General features: G+C 31.0%; 1 protein-coding gene across 2 annotated transcripts in view; it reads right to left on the bottom strand.

The window, feature by feature from the left end:
• bs (serum response factor blistered) overlaps nt 1-16,512 on the bottom strand; it is a 396,649-nt gene that overhangs the window by 8,762 nt on the left and 371,375 nt on the right. The window contains exon 4 of one of the 2 annotated variants that reach the window (XM_072523253.1): nt 10,720-16,111. The exons of the other annotated variant lie outside the window; for it this stretch is intronic. Coding sequence (XP_072379354.1) covers nt 15,500-16,111 — 612 coding nt within the window. The 3' untranslated portion in view covers nt 10,720-15,499. Of the gene's footprint in view, nt 1-10,719; nt 16,112-16,512 lie in introns of those variants that run through there. 2 annotated transcript variants of the gene reach the window in all.

Below are 16,512 nucleotides of genomic sequence, written 5' to 3'. Positions count from 1 at the left end.
TGACTGAAAATGCTGAACATAAAATCAATATACAAATAATTTGATTTCGAAAAAAACCATAACACATGAGTTGTACAGAAGAAATAATATTAAAAATAAGCAATCAATTAATTGTAAGCTAGCTATGGTACGATATAGGTAGTTTAGGGGCGAACAGAAGCAGCTCTCGTCAAAAGAGAATTTTCGAGAGATTTTAATTAAAATTACAATTTAACCAAAAAAAGCGGGTAAAAATCTTAAAATTTGAAAATTTTTTTGCTATATTTCATCACACATAAGATTGTTGTGTTAAGGAATGTTTACTTCTATCTGTTAAATTAAATTTCTCATTGGGACAAAACTAATAATTATAAGACAGACTCTTTATATCAAGGTTTGACTTTATTTGTTTTGAAAGCAGCGAACGACATGGTTTATTGCACATATATTGTATATAGTTTGCGGGAGAAAAATCCCAATGAACCGAAAGGTAAATTCTACAACACCGTCGTAAGAGCAGCTATGACGCATAGTACGAAATATATTAATCAGTTAAAGAGAAAGACGAACAACGACAGCACAACTGTTATGTTTAAATAAGTAAGTGTAGCAACAAAAAATAATGGCATCAAATGGGACAACAAAAAATGTATCATCGATCAATTCCCAAATAAGAGAGAAAAGGTTGAAGTAGTGATAGTACGTTCAACCTTAAGAATCATAAATGCGAAAAATTTCTAAGTATCTACTCAACGAATAGTACTAGATATCTGGCAAAAATAATATTCGATAATGCGAACGTTTAGAGACTTCTGTTTTTAATAGTTTGAGTTAATAATAGTTTTACTAGTTTAAGTTTAAATCCTTCAAAATTAATTTATAAATAAAACGTGATTAGATGAAATCGTAAATCCAGCAGAACATTAGTAGTAAAAGCAACTGTTCCTCTAGCAGACAAGGCGAAAAGCTAGGTTTCGTTCGAAAAAATATTCCCATAATTTTTTTTGCATAATCACTTTATTAGCAAAACTTGGACCCGTCCAGGCGAAAAGTTCTTCAAATTTTTAAAACAATTTTTTAAAAACAAATTGCAACAATCAATTTTTTAGGCCCGGAAAACTTTTTAATTTTTTAGATCATTCTGAACAATATAGTTATCCTAGAATTTTTCTGTAAGCTTGATCGTTTTCGAGTTATAAACAATTTAAAACTAAAAAAAGCGAAAAAATACAATTTTCAAGGCTTAAAAACACAAGTAAAAAATGTTTTTTTTTGAATTCAAAAATTACCTTAATTTAAGTTCAAACCTTGTTCTATCATTTTTTGATAAGTATTTTGGGCTTATTTTATTTTAAAATGTTGTTTTTGATTTGTTAATGAAGCAAAATTTATGGTTTACGTTATGGACCAAAAAAAATTATTGTCACAATTTGTTTAAAAAAATTTGAACAACTTTTCGCCTGGGCGACCTCTTGAACCTTATTTTGAGGTATCTCATGAAAGTGATTATGCAAAAAATCTCATTTTTTTCTTTTTTTTTTTTCGAACAAACCGACTTTTTCGCCTTTTCTATAGTAAAAAGAACTTTAAAAGTTGAAAAACTGTACCAAAAACATAACGATAAGCTAAACAACTTCAAAAAATATGAATTATAATTAATATTTCAGAAATTTACCACGTCTGTATCTTTTTTCGAAGTACTAAGCATTTGAACTTAAACAACATCTATTTAATGGTAGATAAGTATTTCACCTGTCTGATCGCTTAAAGTAAGAGATCAGTTGAATTTGAACAACACACATACGACTTTGTTATCGTCAGATATAAATGACACCGAGTTCCAACATTCAGCAACCCAATTGTAGAATTAAATGTTAGTCTATAAGAAAGTAAATTATACAATATACAATAGATTATTACTAAATACAATAATACCAAAGTTAACTAAAATTTTGTATTTCGGTTTGTTAAAATATTTATATTTACAATACATATTTTTAGACTTTGTAATTTTGTATAGACGTTAACATATTTTTGTTTATTCATTACAAGGTTCTAGATAAAAGTCTTACTTTAAACTAAACTCATTTTCGCGTTTTTGTTAATATATTATACTGCATTGAATTGGATATATTACAATAAAACATAGCTATGAAATGTAAAAGAATTACACAAATCAAAAAGATCAGCTTAAAGTACTTTGTAATAAATAAGATAATCGTTTAACAATTGCGTTTACTTCGTCTTAATACTATCGCCTTTATTGGGTTTAGTCAATAAAATTCTGCTTGTATCCGTTTTTTGTAATTTTTTTCATCTCAGTTTATAGGAGTTGTTACCTCTTCTGCTTCTTATTTAGAACTTAAATATTTGTTTATCTTTATATTATAAGGACATCATCTTCCATTGAGCGAATTATCCAGTACAGTATGAACTGCATAATTATTTTATCTTAAAAATTATATTGTATGGGTTTAAGCAATGATTTTAAAAATGTACCAAAAAATATAACCAAAAGTTGTTTAGCGACTATGTTTTTAAAAACTGGCACTAAACATCTTTTGCTTATATTATATTTGTTTGCCTCAGTTTTAAAATATATTTTTTAAACGATTTCAGAAGTGGAAATCCAACAGTCAAAAACAGTTATAAAATGTGGCCCAAACCTATTAGTCCAGTTGGGATTTCATTTGACTTTGCATGGCGAGCTACCTCAGATTTTATTGTTTTAAACTTTAGGAGTGGTTACTAATAGTGTAAATTTAAAACCGTAACTGAATCCCAACGTCGCGACATTTTCAATTTAAAGGAGAACCGTTTTTGCCCAATAACTTTTGATAAAAAATGGTAATTAATGCTGAAATTGTTGAAAATGCGATTTCCTACAATTTCTTTTTTACAATTTTTTTCATGCGGTCCATATTTTTCGAAGAAAGAGGAAAATATAGGATAGCGAGTGAAGCATAATTGCTCAATTATCTGGCTTATTATTCACTATACGACACGAATGCACACAAACAAAAATGGAGAGAATTATATTTTATACAATTATTTTGATCTCTTTAATTTTTTGCTAAAATCATAAGGCCCTAGGTTCATTCCTTTTATGGTTTGCTGCTGATGACGTCAGCATCTAGGGTTCGTTATTCACTTATGTCCCGTTAAGCTTGTCATAGGCTTGTCATTAAATGATGATTGCACAAAAAAATCAAAATTGTATAAAATATATTTCTCTCCATTTTTGTTTATGTACATTTATGTCTTAAAGTTAATAATAAACGATATAGTTCCACAATTAGGCTTCCTCTCCCTTTTCACTATTTTACCCCTTAACAAGTAATATATCCACCGTGCGCAAAACATTTATAAGAGAGAAATTGTAGTAAATCGCATTTACAACAATTTACCCTTACAGTGTCCTTAACGTTTTTGTCCAAAAGTTAAAAATGGCGGAGATATTGAACAAAAAAGATCCTTCAAAAACAAGATGGAGGCTAAGGCAACGGTGAAATTCAGTCACGATTTTAAATTTACACTACTAAAGAGTAAACTAATAAAAGTTGGGGCAGCTCGCCGTGCAAGATTGTCTTTGACCCAACTGGACTACATATAAACATAATGCCAGAAGAAAGCAGTTGCTGACCTTTTTATTGTATCTTATATCATAAAGTGCTTGCTCCTGTCTCGTCATTGTGACTATACGCACCTAAAATATTTTTAGAAACTGTTCTTTGATTTTATACTCAAAACTCCAAAAAATATTTGATTTATGTAGAAATTCTTATAAACTGCATATAAAAAAGAGAAATAGAATGTAGAACGTAGTGAGTGTAGTTAATTATGTTTCGTAACACCAGATGTAAATATTGTGTATGTGTCTTCTTGCCACAAACTCGAAGTATGCTATAAAGTCAGAAACGTGTAAAAACAAAACTTCGTAAAAAATGATTTGAGCAAAACGCAACAATAAGTAACTTATGCTAAAACTAAAAAGCAACAGCCGAAATGAACATTAAAAATATTAGAAAATTATAATTATACTCAATTGTATCACCATCTTCATTTATTTCTTACTTATTTTCAGATAAGCAAAAACACTGACAAACTGTTAACTTAAACAAGAAAATTTCAAATATTTGAATTCGTTTTGGATGATGTATATAATGAAACGTCTAGCTCTACTGTTCTACTAGAATGAATGAATAGTTTAATCACCATTTTACATCTGTTTGAAACCAGGAATCCGGGTCTACATGAAAAAACAGGATACTCAAGAGTAGTTGAAGAAAAATGGTATACGAAATGTGTCAAGCCAGTACTTTGTACAAAATAAAAAATGCATTATAAATATATTATAATAAGGTATGGTTATGTTAACATAATTTCTAAATGAATGTTATCAGTTATAACCAAATAGACTCTAAAATTACATTGTAAATTTAGATTAAATGTTAGTTTTCACAGCATTTCTGCAAATTTTAAAATTTTATGCTTACCGTTACGATTATTTTACAATACTCTTAAATTCTAATAACGTATAGTAACAATAGTATCACAAAATACAATATCAACAATACAAGTCCTTTTTTTTTAACTTTTGTCAGCTTCGACTAGAACATAACATAATAACTTATAAAATATTGTAAAAACAAAAAATCTCTAGGTAGAATGTGTTTTGGCTACAAAACTGTTTGACAATTTGTACAGATTTTTTGTAAGGTTTGTTTGTGATCAAGAAAATAAAAAGTATATTTTGCCATAGTCTAAAGTTTTCATGAAATCTGGCAAGCTTAACTTTGTGTTATTTTGATTATAAAGGTAACAAATATTTCTTTTGTATAATTCCTTTAAACATAAATTTATGCGGACAATATAGGGCCATATAAACGATCGGTTTTTTCACGCAGGTTTTGTTGAATATGTACATTGTAACAATACATTAGTATACAGGGTAATGCTTACAGTAGGGATCTTGTCCTATACAACAAAATGTAAAGCGGTGTGGGATAATACTGCACATTGATTACATTGGTGGTGTGTTGGCCAAATCGTGAGGGTCAAGATGCTAACATAAACTACATTCAGGCCTCAAAGCTATTTTGGGATAATTTTTCGACTGTTCTTTCGAACCATTCAAATTTCGTCATTTTGTGTCATGTGGAACAATTTCACCCAATCATGTCAACATTAGACTGATAATTGCATTCAGTGCAATTTTCAATCCCTATGACAACACGATCGAGTTTGACAACTTCATCCAAATAAATTTCAAAATGTCACGTTTCAAAAGAACACCACAACAAGATTATAAATATTATGCGTGGTAATAGATCTTCTATAGTAGAGAACAGCAACGAATCTAATGTTAACTTAAATTTTAATAATTGTACTTTCACTAACTGTACTTTTAATAAATAAATGTTTCGTTATGTTGAGTTATGATTTTTTTTTCGAAAAATTATCCGCCGAATATCCCTCGGACATTGATGAATGCCTCATAATTTCATGACAAATTTCTCAAGCTCGTTGCTTGGTAACAGCACGAAGCCGAAGGCTTCGTGCTGTTACCAAGGAACGAGCTTTCGATTGTCATGAAATTATCTCGTCTGTTATCAATGTCCTAGGGATATTACTACTGAGAACAGAATTATATTTTGGGTATATTATATAAAAAATCGGGATAGAGAAAATAATAAATCACTAAGAGAACGTCAAAAGGCAATGAAAAAAGTACTTTAATAGTTTATTAAATGACTAATTTGACAGAATACCAGTTGAGCTAATGAAGAGAGTAACAACAGTGGTCACCAACAAAACAAACGAGAAAATTGTTAAATCACTTCAAAAAATAAAGAAGGGTATAGCAGTTGGACCAGTTGATATCCCAGGAAATGACAGGAAAAATTTCGTAACTGGTTTATTTATTAGAATTTACTAATGACAGACTAATGAGGAAGCAGTATAGTAGTAACCATTTACAACACAAACTATAGAACCAAAAAACTACTTAGCCGAAGCCTGAAAATATGCTAGAACATAATTAATATACGGATACTTAAAGAAACCGAAATATCTAAAAATCATTTTTGGGTGTATGCAGGGAAGATCATCATATAATTTCCGTTATAATGCAATTATTGTAAAAATATACGAATAAACAAACATCGATCTTGAGAGCACATATTTATCAGTGTGATCAATGTATCAGATAAATTTCATGTGCAAGTGAGATTGCATCGGGCTCAGCGCATCAGGGATCAGCATTATTTATTCGTATTAGTATTGGATTAGATCACAGGGAAGTTACAGGGTAAGATTCCCTGGTGCTTAATGTATGGTGATGATTTTGGAACAAAAACTGGAACAGCAGAGACAACAAAACAAGGTGTATAGAATCGTCCTTAACAGAGTTACAATACAAATAAAATAATAATTTTTGATGGTCAAATGCTTATTAAAAAGTAATGTATGAAGTTAAAGGAAGCGCGTGGTATGTTTTGTGACAGAAAAAATACTATGAAACATAAAGGGAAATTTTTATAAATCTGTGACCAACTATGATGTACGGAACTGAATATTAGGCAGTTAAAAAAAAGTGGAACAATGAATGCGTGTGGCGGAAATGAAAATGCTTAGGTGGATAAGTAGAGTGGTAAAAAAGGATAACATTAAGGATAAATATATTAAAGGAAGTTTAGCGGTGGCACCAACTGATGCCAAAATCAGGGAGGTTAAGATGGTTGGAAAATTTTCAAACTCGAGAAGATAATTACTCAACATGAAGAAGTGCTAATTGGAAAGTTATTGAAAGGAGTAGAAGGGGAAGACCGAAGAAGAGCTGTGGAAGGCACATCGGTAAAGGGGATAGATGATTGATATTGGTATGATCCAGGATAGAAACTTATGGAGAAATGTTAGTAAGAAATCTGATACTGCATAGGGATAAAGATAAAGATAATGATGATAATCCTCCCTCCACCACCTATCTCAGAAAATAGATACTAAAATTAATGATATTCTAAATTCTGAATAGTGTAATAGACTGGATTCATCTTTGGAATTGTAGATAATTGGAGTTCGAATCCCAACGGGATCAAATTTAGAAATTTTGTTTATTAGTAAAATGGTGAAAGGATATAATCCACAACAATAAAAAAAAATTGTTACCACAGTTTCGAAAAAAAAATCTATTGTGAAACTTTTTCTGATAGTGTCAAAACAACTACTTATAAAAAGTGGTATAAATTTTAAAGCCATTTCCGCGATTAAAGGATAGACAAGAAAATGAAATCTCTAAATTTAGTAAAGCCAAGTCATTTTTGTTGCTAAATCGTCTTTTAAGTCAATTATTTGTTCTTGGAATCTTGGAGTGTTCTAGAAGTATGTTAGTATGGAAATTACAGGATTTCGTTTAATTGTGTTTATAAATGATTTAAATACAAATGTTAAAATTCATTAAGGAAATTCTCTAAATGAGATATAATATCAGGTGAGTTTCTTAATTTTTAGTGTTGTACTAAAATTCCTATATTTCCGTTCTTCACTCCAACACTTTGGATAACATATTTCCTCTGGACAGCCACCTTCTTTTTAACGTGCCCTATCAAGTCCCCTTTACGTTGGCGATTAACATGGCGAAACTGTCTCTGTCTTGAGCTATTCTAAAGAGTTGCTCAGCTTTCCTTATTCCTGTCCACTCCCTGATATTCTTCAACCAAGAGGCCTGCTTTCTACCAATTCCTCTGCGTCCTTCGATTTTACCCATCATAATAAGTTGAAGAATATTATATCGGTCTCCCCTTACTACGTGTCCAAAATAGACCATCTTTCTACATTTGATGTTATCAAGCAGCTCGCGAGCAGCATTTGCTCTCTCAAGGACTGCGACATTTGTCAGCATAGCCGTCCATGGAATTTTTAGTATACGTCTGTGCAGCCACATTTCAAAGGCCTCCAGACGATTAATGGTGGATATTTTTATGTCCATGCTTCGACACCGTATAAGAGGACTGACCAAATGTAGTATTTAACCATGCGCTTTCGAAGTTGAAGTTGCAAGTTATCATTACAGAAGAATGACTTCATTTTTAAAAATGTCGCGGGCTATCTCGATTCTACGTTTTATCTCTTGATCTGGATCTAGTTGTTCAGTAATATGGCAACCAAGATAATTAAAACTGGACACTCTTTGAATTATATGACTATCAACATATAATCGTGCATCTTGATGTGCTAAACGGCTAAACACCATGTGTTTTGTTTTTGAACAGTTTATGTTTAGGCCAAACTCTCTTCCCACTGTATCAATGGCATTTAAAAGGCATTGTAATCCATTCACGTCATCATTTAAAATAACTGTATCGTCTGCATATCTGATTGTATTTATCAGAATTCCATTAACTTTCACGCCCCATTCCAAATTATGCAGCTCTTCTTTAAATATTCTATCGGAATATAAATTAAATAACAGTGGGGATAGTATACAACCCTGTCTGACACCTCTTTGTATTTTACATATTTCTGTTGATTTTCCGTTTATGCTAGCTGTCGCTGTTTGACGCCAGTATAACTTTTCTATGAATCGTATGTCTTGACTATCAACTCCTTTATCTTTTAATATTGTAATTAATTTGTGATGCTGTACTCGATCAAAGGCCTTTTCATAGTCAATAAATACAGCAAAGACGTCTTTCCTTTGATCTCGACATTTCTGCAGTAATACATTTAGTGCAAAGAGGGCGTCCCGAGTTCCCAGTCCATTTCTGAAGCCAAATTGTGTTCCATCCTGGTCTTCTTCACATTTATCTCTGATTCTACTGTGGATGATGCGTAGAAATATTTTCAAAGTGTGGCTCATAAGGCTTATCATTCTATAATCGCTACAGTTTTTCGGACGTTGTTTTTTTCGGTAGTGTTATGAATTCGGACTTTAACCAATCTTCAGGGATATCACCAGTCGAATAAACATCATTGAAAAGCTTGACCAGTATTCCAATGTTTTCCTCATTTATAAGCTTTAACATCTCTGTCGGTATGTTATCAGGGCCAACGGCTTTCTTGTTCTTTGCTAACTTTATAGTATGCAGTATTTCTGATTTTAGTATTTCTGGTCCTTCGCCTTCAACTAAAGTCTCCAGTTCTTCGGGTCTATCATCATTATACAGTTCACTTATATAATTACACCAGGTTGTTCGAATTTCATGTTCGTCTATTATCATTTTTTCCCGACGAATCGGTTATAGTATGTGGAGTTTTCTTATATTAAAGACTAGCTACTTCTCTAACTTTTTTAAACATATTAAACGTATCATGCATTTTTTCATTCAACTTTTCTACTTCCTTGCATTTATCCTCCATCTATTTTTCTTTAGCCACCTTTATTTTTTGTTTAATTAGTTTCTGTTTTTCCTTATATTCTGTCTTGTTACCTTTCAGTTTCCTTTTTTGCTCCATTAATTCCAGAATTTCATCAGTCATCCATTGTTGTTTTTTGTGTCTGTGTAACGTTGTTGAATATTTTTCTATTACTTTCAAGGTAAGATCTTTCAATGTGTTCCATCTTTCTGTGTTGTTTTTATTGATTGGTTTCTTTAGCTCATTTTTTAAGTCATTTTCTATTAACGTTTTGTTGGATATTGAGATATTTAATTTTGGTGTTTTGGGGCTTTCTTGGACTTTTTGTGAGCTTCACTTTGATATCAGTTATTACAGGGTTATGGTCTGAACCGATATCTACACCAGGATATGTCGTTACTCTGGTGACACCATTCTTAAATCTCTTGTTTACCAGAATATAGTCTATCTGATTTCTAATCATATGTAGTGAATTATCTCCTGGTCCCCTCCATGTGTATAACCTTCTTTTGTGTAATTTGAACCATGTATTTGCGATTATCATGTCATGTTCTTGACAGAACTGGTATAATCTATAGCGTCTTTCATTGCTCTCCCCTAGTCCATATTCACCTACCAGGTCAGATCTTCGGCCTTGGCCAATTTTTGCGTTAAAATCTCCAATGAAATATGTGACTTCGTTACTTTTTAGATTTTTGAGTGTCTGTTTTAATTGGCTATAGAATGATTCGACATCATTGTCGTATTTCTTTTCTGCAGTAGGGGCATAAATCTGGATAACATTGACATTAAATGGTTTGCTATTTAATTAGAGTATTGCTAGTCTGTCGTTCACTGGTATAAAATTTTTCACATATTTCTTAAATTAAGACGTTATAAATATGCCAACTCCATTCCTATGATGTGTGTCATCTTCTACACTTCCAGAATACCCTCACATATTCCCGTTCCAGTCCACCGGAGCTCACTGATGCCCATTATATCAATTTTTAAACGTTTAACCTCTTGAACTAAGTTACTGAGCTTACCTGCTGCATAGAGGCTTTTAACGTTCCAGGTACCTAATCTGATTGTACTGCTAGACATATATATATATATATATATATATATATATATATATATATATATATATATATATATATATATATATATATATATACAGGGTGGTCCTTAAGTAATTGTACAAAAAGAAACAGTAGATTCTACACTTTAAAATATTACGATTTAAGCCAAATTGCTTTAATAAAATGTTGATATTAAGAAAGATACAGGGTGTTAAAGTGCAAAATTAAAATTTTATTTTTCGCTATAACTTTCATGTTTGTAAACATTTATGTATAAAAATTTAAAACTGGGTACTTTTTTATATGAAAAATTATAATTTGATACATACTTTGATGTAACTGATAGAGGGCGCCACTTATGCCACATATGTGGTATAAATTTGCACTTAACTTTTTTGATCTTTAAGTTACCTGTATTTGGGATAAAAAATATTAAAGATTTATTATTTTAACAAAAAAAAGGTATACCTGTTAATAACTTCAAAACTCAACAGTTTTCGAGATAATCGCATTTTAAAAGTCAGCTGCATAGTTCTGATCTAAGGCAATTACTCCAGGCAACAAAGAAAAAATAGACAAAACCATTAATACTTCTGAATTTTGGTATAAAATACCTTTAACTAAAGTTAATAGTGAACGAAATATTAAATAAAATAAATATATCAGCAGGATAACTAATAATAGGATTTGACAAAATAACAGAATAATATGATTTTACATAAAACATTTTACGTTTTATGTTAAATTAAAGTCTTAATTAGTTTACAAACAAAATTAAGAAATAGTTAAACTAAATAACATAACTTTTTGTCAAAGTAAGTGTTCGATATGTATACCATTTTCTTTAATTCATTTGTCAATATATTCCATAAAAGATAGTCTCATATTAAATAGCATCATTGGTTCTAAAGAAACTGCTGCAGTATTTATTTCTTCCCATAGTTGGTTGCGAATGTTTATAGGATTCTTATAGACACGTTGTTTTAATGCTCCCCATACACCAAAATCAAGCGGATTAAATTCGGGCCTACGTGTTGGCTATAATCTATAATGGATGAATATATCGATGACATTACTTATTTATATGATTTCGTTACAGCTTATGAGTAACTATAATTACATCTCGAACAAATGGACTATTATGATTTACTAACGAACTAATATTATGCTGAACTAAATTGCCTATGTGTTTACTATATTTATAACAATATCGGTTATTAGGACAACGATGATGTTTTTGTAAAAATGCTGAGTCTTTCAGGTTATGTTGGTAGCAAATGTATTATGAAACAGGACACATATGTGTTATTAACTACCTGTGCTCTAGTTTCTATTTGTCCTAATAAAAATGAGTAAACCATTTACGTAATAAACAATAAGTATTCTTTTCGGATTTTTTATGAATTAAATAATTATATCAATATATCACCACATTGCCAAGGAATATGACTACCACGACAAATCCAACATTCAGAAAAGTATAAGTATGTTCCAACTGCCTTCTCTCTAGAATGTGGTTGTGTACTCTCTTACATAAACCATATATTTTGGGATTTTAGCATTTTACAATAGAGAAAAAGTAATACAACGCCATTATAGAAACTTAAGAAGCGATACAAAAGGGAAATTGTAAACATGATGACTGCCAACGTCTGAATACGGACACGGCATCTAAAGAAGGAGGTGAAATATCTTTTCTCCAATAAGACATTGGACATATAACAAAGCATTTTGTGATGTTACATTATTATCTTCGAGTTGTTTTATTAAGAATAAACTATGAATTATGCTTATCTACAGGTATTCAGTGCTTTACCGCACAAATATCAAACTAAGAATTATTGTGCAGCTAACTTATAAAATGCATTTATCTCGAAAACAGTTCAATTTTCAGGTTACTATCAAGTATACCTTTTCTTTGTAAAAATAATGTATCTTTAATATTTTTTAACACAAATAGAGCTGACTTAAAGAGCAAAAAAGTTAAGCTCAAATTTATGCCACACATGTGTCATATATGGCGCCCTCTATTAGTTACATTAAAGTAAGTATAAAATTATAATTTATCCTACTTAAAAGCATCCAACTGTAAATTTTTGTCCAAAAATATTCACAAACGTAAAAGTTATAGCGAAAAATAAAATTTTAAATTTCCAGTTTAACACCCTGTATCTTTCTTAATATCAACATTTTATTAAAGCAAGTTGGCTTAAATCGTAATATTTTAAAGTGCAGAATCTACGGTTTCTGTTTGTACAATTACTTAAGGACCACCCTGTATATATATATATATATATATAAAGATTTTTGCGTTGTAAGTCCAAATTAGAAAAAAGACTTTTAAAAATCCTGTTGTTTAGGCACTATTGTTTTTAGTAAAATAATACTTTAATATCTACATACATATAATACGTAACGCTTCTTTTTAAAGCTGTCTAAAAGCATTTTAGCTGCCACAGCTTGTCGGTGTATCACGCAATTAGTTGATATTATATTGCAATTTTTCTTTTTTATGTAATAAATATATAAAGCTATCAAAGCTCTGAAGGAGCACCATCTGTACAGACACTAGTAAGCTTGTTCCATCAAATACTATATTTTTCAAAGTCAAAAACATTAAGGGGTTCTAAGGTTCTTTTCAGTTCCTGTGAAAAAATAATCTTCGTGATGGTACGTATCCGTATAAATTGTTGTTCCTCATATAAAATTTCAACAAAGCCAAATTTCGGACAGCTTGTACAGTTTGAAGCCTGATCCCTTCTACCATGAGATGAATACAATGGTTAAATGTATTCTCAGAAAGTGAAATTTGAAAAAGCTTTGTTTTTCTTACAGAACCAAGAAGAACAGCGCCCACTTTTAAAAGGTCAGATTTATTAAGAAATTCACCAGTATTATCCAACTTCATTTGCGTTTCATTATTAATTTTAGTTTGAATAAACTGTTTTTCTTTTATTGCGTCACGTTTTGTTAATTAAGTGTATTTGCAGATATGTTGATCTCACAAGGTTACTAAGAATATCATAATACAAAACACATATTTTAAATAATCCACACCGTTCTTAACCATAGCTGTAAACCTGTACGTCGCGTACTCTTTCATATACTTTATCTTCTTAATGATAATGATATGATGTCATGATGTGATGGGTCGCTAGGCACTGTAGGATTGTAGCTTAGTTAGTACTCTCGCGCTTTCCTTAATATTGAACTTCCACCCAAAGATGAGCGCGCTTCCCAGTTTGGGAACCAGTGGTTTAGTTCCTCAATTGTTTTAATGCTTATAGTATATATAGAAGTTACATGTATTAATTAAGTAATATGCTACGTTGGAATCAATGAAATGTATTTGTGCCGTTGTATCATATTCTTAAATCAACATCTGATCTGTGGATGATTTTGCCTTGACATCATTGGTATTAGTACTTGAGTCCGGTTCTGGAAATCGTGCTAGTTAGACGTGTGTAAATTTGTTCCGAGATTTGTCTCAAATTTTGGGTGGTTTCGAGTAAATTTGCTCCGAAATTGGTCTCAAATTTTGGGTGATTTCGAGTATAACTTGTATACAATAAATAGTGCAAAGTGTAGTTAACAAGGTTTTTTATGGAGTACGTAAATCTGTAATTTTTTTAGATTTTTTAAAAGTAAATTAAAAATTTAGTGTAGAAAGCTGCAGAAATAAAGAAGGTACGCTAATAGGTGACTTACCAAGAAAACTAGAGAGGTGGGCAGAATACCTTGAGGAACTGCCGAACCCAGAGGAAAATACCAATGAAATACAATCACAAACCGTGTATAATATAATAATATATAATATAAAATATTATGTACTCAGCCTTCTTTAAGTCAATAAATAAAAATTTGCCTTATGGTAAATCTATTTTTATCCATAGTGCCCTTTTAGTAGTCGCCTTGTTTGTTTTTTCTATCTGAATATATTCGTTATATCCTCCTCTTTCATTTGCTATGTCGCATGTTAGGATTGAATCGTTTATTGTTTATTATGTACTCAGCCAGAGGCCTTCTTTAAGTCAATAAATCAAAATTTATCTTTTGGTTAAACTATTTCTATTCATAGTATCCTAGGACATCTCGTATGTAACTATAGGTTCATTAATATTGAAGACCCTGAAGATAGTGCCCTTTTGGTAGTTGCCTTGTTTGTTCTTTCTATCTTAATATATTCGTTATATCCTTTCCTTTCATTTAACGCACCACACGCTCCAATCAGACCAATAACAAAGGAGATATAATGTAATGCCCTTTTGGCAATGTGTGTTTTTGCTGTTTCAACATATTCACTACCCCCTCTCCTTTCCAGTGATGTATCATACGTCACGATCCGACTAACTATTCTACCCCCACTACAAAACGCTCAAAAAATCAACAGAATAAACCTTAGCATTTTCTTATGGGATTTTACATGGAAAATGAAGCAGAAACGATTTACAGGTATAGCTTTTACTTAATTTTATTTAATTTTACTTAATTTTATTTAATTGTTGTTTAATTTTACGTAATTCTGTTTAACTTATTTTAATTTTATTTAGTTTTAATTTGATCTTATTTTGGTAAAACATTGACGTTTTTTAAACGTCATTTTATTTGTATAGTAAGTGTTTATGTGTATCTTACCGAATAACGTATAATAAATATATATTATACGTCATTGATCTTACCTTACAATTACAGTAAACTATATTTTTGGCAATTTTGCGAAAAAATTAATTACTGCGAAGTAGTAAAATTTCCGATTAAGAATATTTGAATCATCAATTTGTAGAATGAATTAGCCATAAATCAACCGTACCGTTTCAAGAACAAAATATGATTGAATGTCATTTGGTAGTTCAGATTTCTTTCCTAGGTGGCATAGTTACCTTACTGGACAAACAGTGTGACTTGTCATACTAGCCTTTTATATAGATAGATAATAAATTAAAGCCAACTAAAAAGACTTACTCGAAATGTAAAAGCCAAGTTTTGACTTGTACATATTTTAAAATAATTAAGAAATATCTACCAGAGGTTTCCTGTCTTTTTAGATTTTACGAACTAAAAAGGTACTGAACGAAACCACGATTATGAATCAACAAGGTCTGTCAGTTATCGATATTAACAACAGGCGAAATGCTAGTTACGTTTCCTCCCGTAACACTGCTCATAGGGATAGCTACTAACTGAGGTTGAGTAATATTTGGACCCTGTAATAACCCTAAAATCATTCCATTGGAAGTTGAAGCGTATCCCATACCAGCGGGAGTTTGTAACACCAAAGGAAGAGCTTGAACTCTGTTTTCTGATCCACTAGCAGTCGATGTAGTCGCTGAAGCAGGTGCTGTGGAGACAGAGGTAGGAAGAGAGGAGGTAGGAAAAGCTGGAAGAGACATGTTGGAAGAGACTACTGTAGTAGAAGGTACCATTAGAGGAAATAATCCGCTTAGATTTGCACTATTTGTCGTAGTCGCACTTGTACCAGCATGTGTAGTTGTATTGAGGTGAGAAAGGTCAACTTCTTTTTGGATCCTCTTTGAAACAAGAGGAGTTTCAGTTTCTGCGACTATCTTGGTAACATTATTAGGAGTAATTCTTTTATCTACATGTACAGAAGATGATGAAACTTGTATTAGAGAAGGCTGATTGTCGAAAGAGTTCGTCGTTTCTTCTGTGGTTTCCATCTCTTCGCTATCACTGTCTGATCCAGACTCTCCATCCTGAAATAAAAAATAACTATAAGTTTACAAATTGTGTAACAAATTTATCATATTTAGTAAGCCAAACAACAGTTTAGTTGTGTATGCGAACAGCTTGTATAATTAGTACAATCGATTCTACGGTTTAATCTGATTATTTACGAAATATATTAACTACTATTTTCTGCATCATTAATCTAAACTTTCTAGATTTAATTTATTTTTCTATCCATTCTTATAGATACATTTTTGGCTCTGATACAGACCTTCTTATCTGATTATATCTCTACTGCTTTCAAAGTTACTAGCCAAAATTTACCAGATTTCAAAAACCTTGTCCACAATTCTTTTATGCAAATATTAGACAAAAACACGAATATATATCATAATAATCTCCGTACTTAAATTGAATCTAAATTTTT

Source organism: Diabrotica undecimpunctata, chromosome 2, assembly GCF_040954645.1.
Source record: "Diabrotica undecimpunctata isolate CICGRU chromosome 2, icDiaUnde3, whole genome shotgun sequence".
NCBI lineage: Eukaryota > Metazoa > Arthropoda > Insecta > Coleoptera > Chrysomelidae > Diabrotica > Diabrotica undecimpunctata.
Note: the sequence above shows the minus strand (reverse complement) of the source record. Positions and strands in the feature narration are given on the sequence as shown.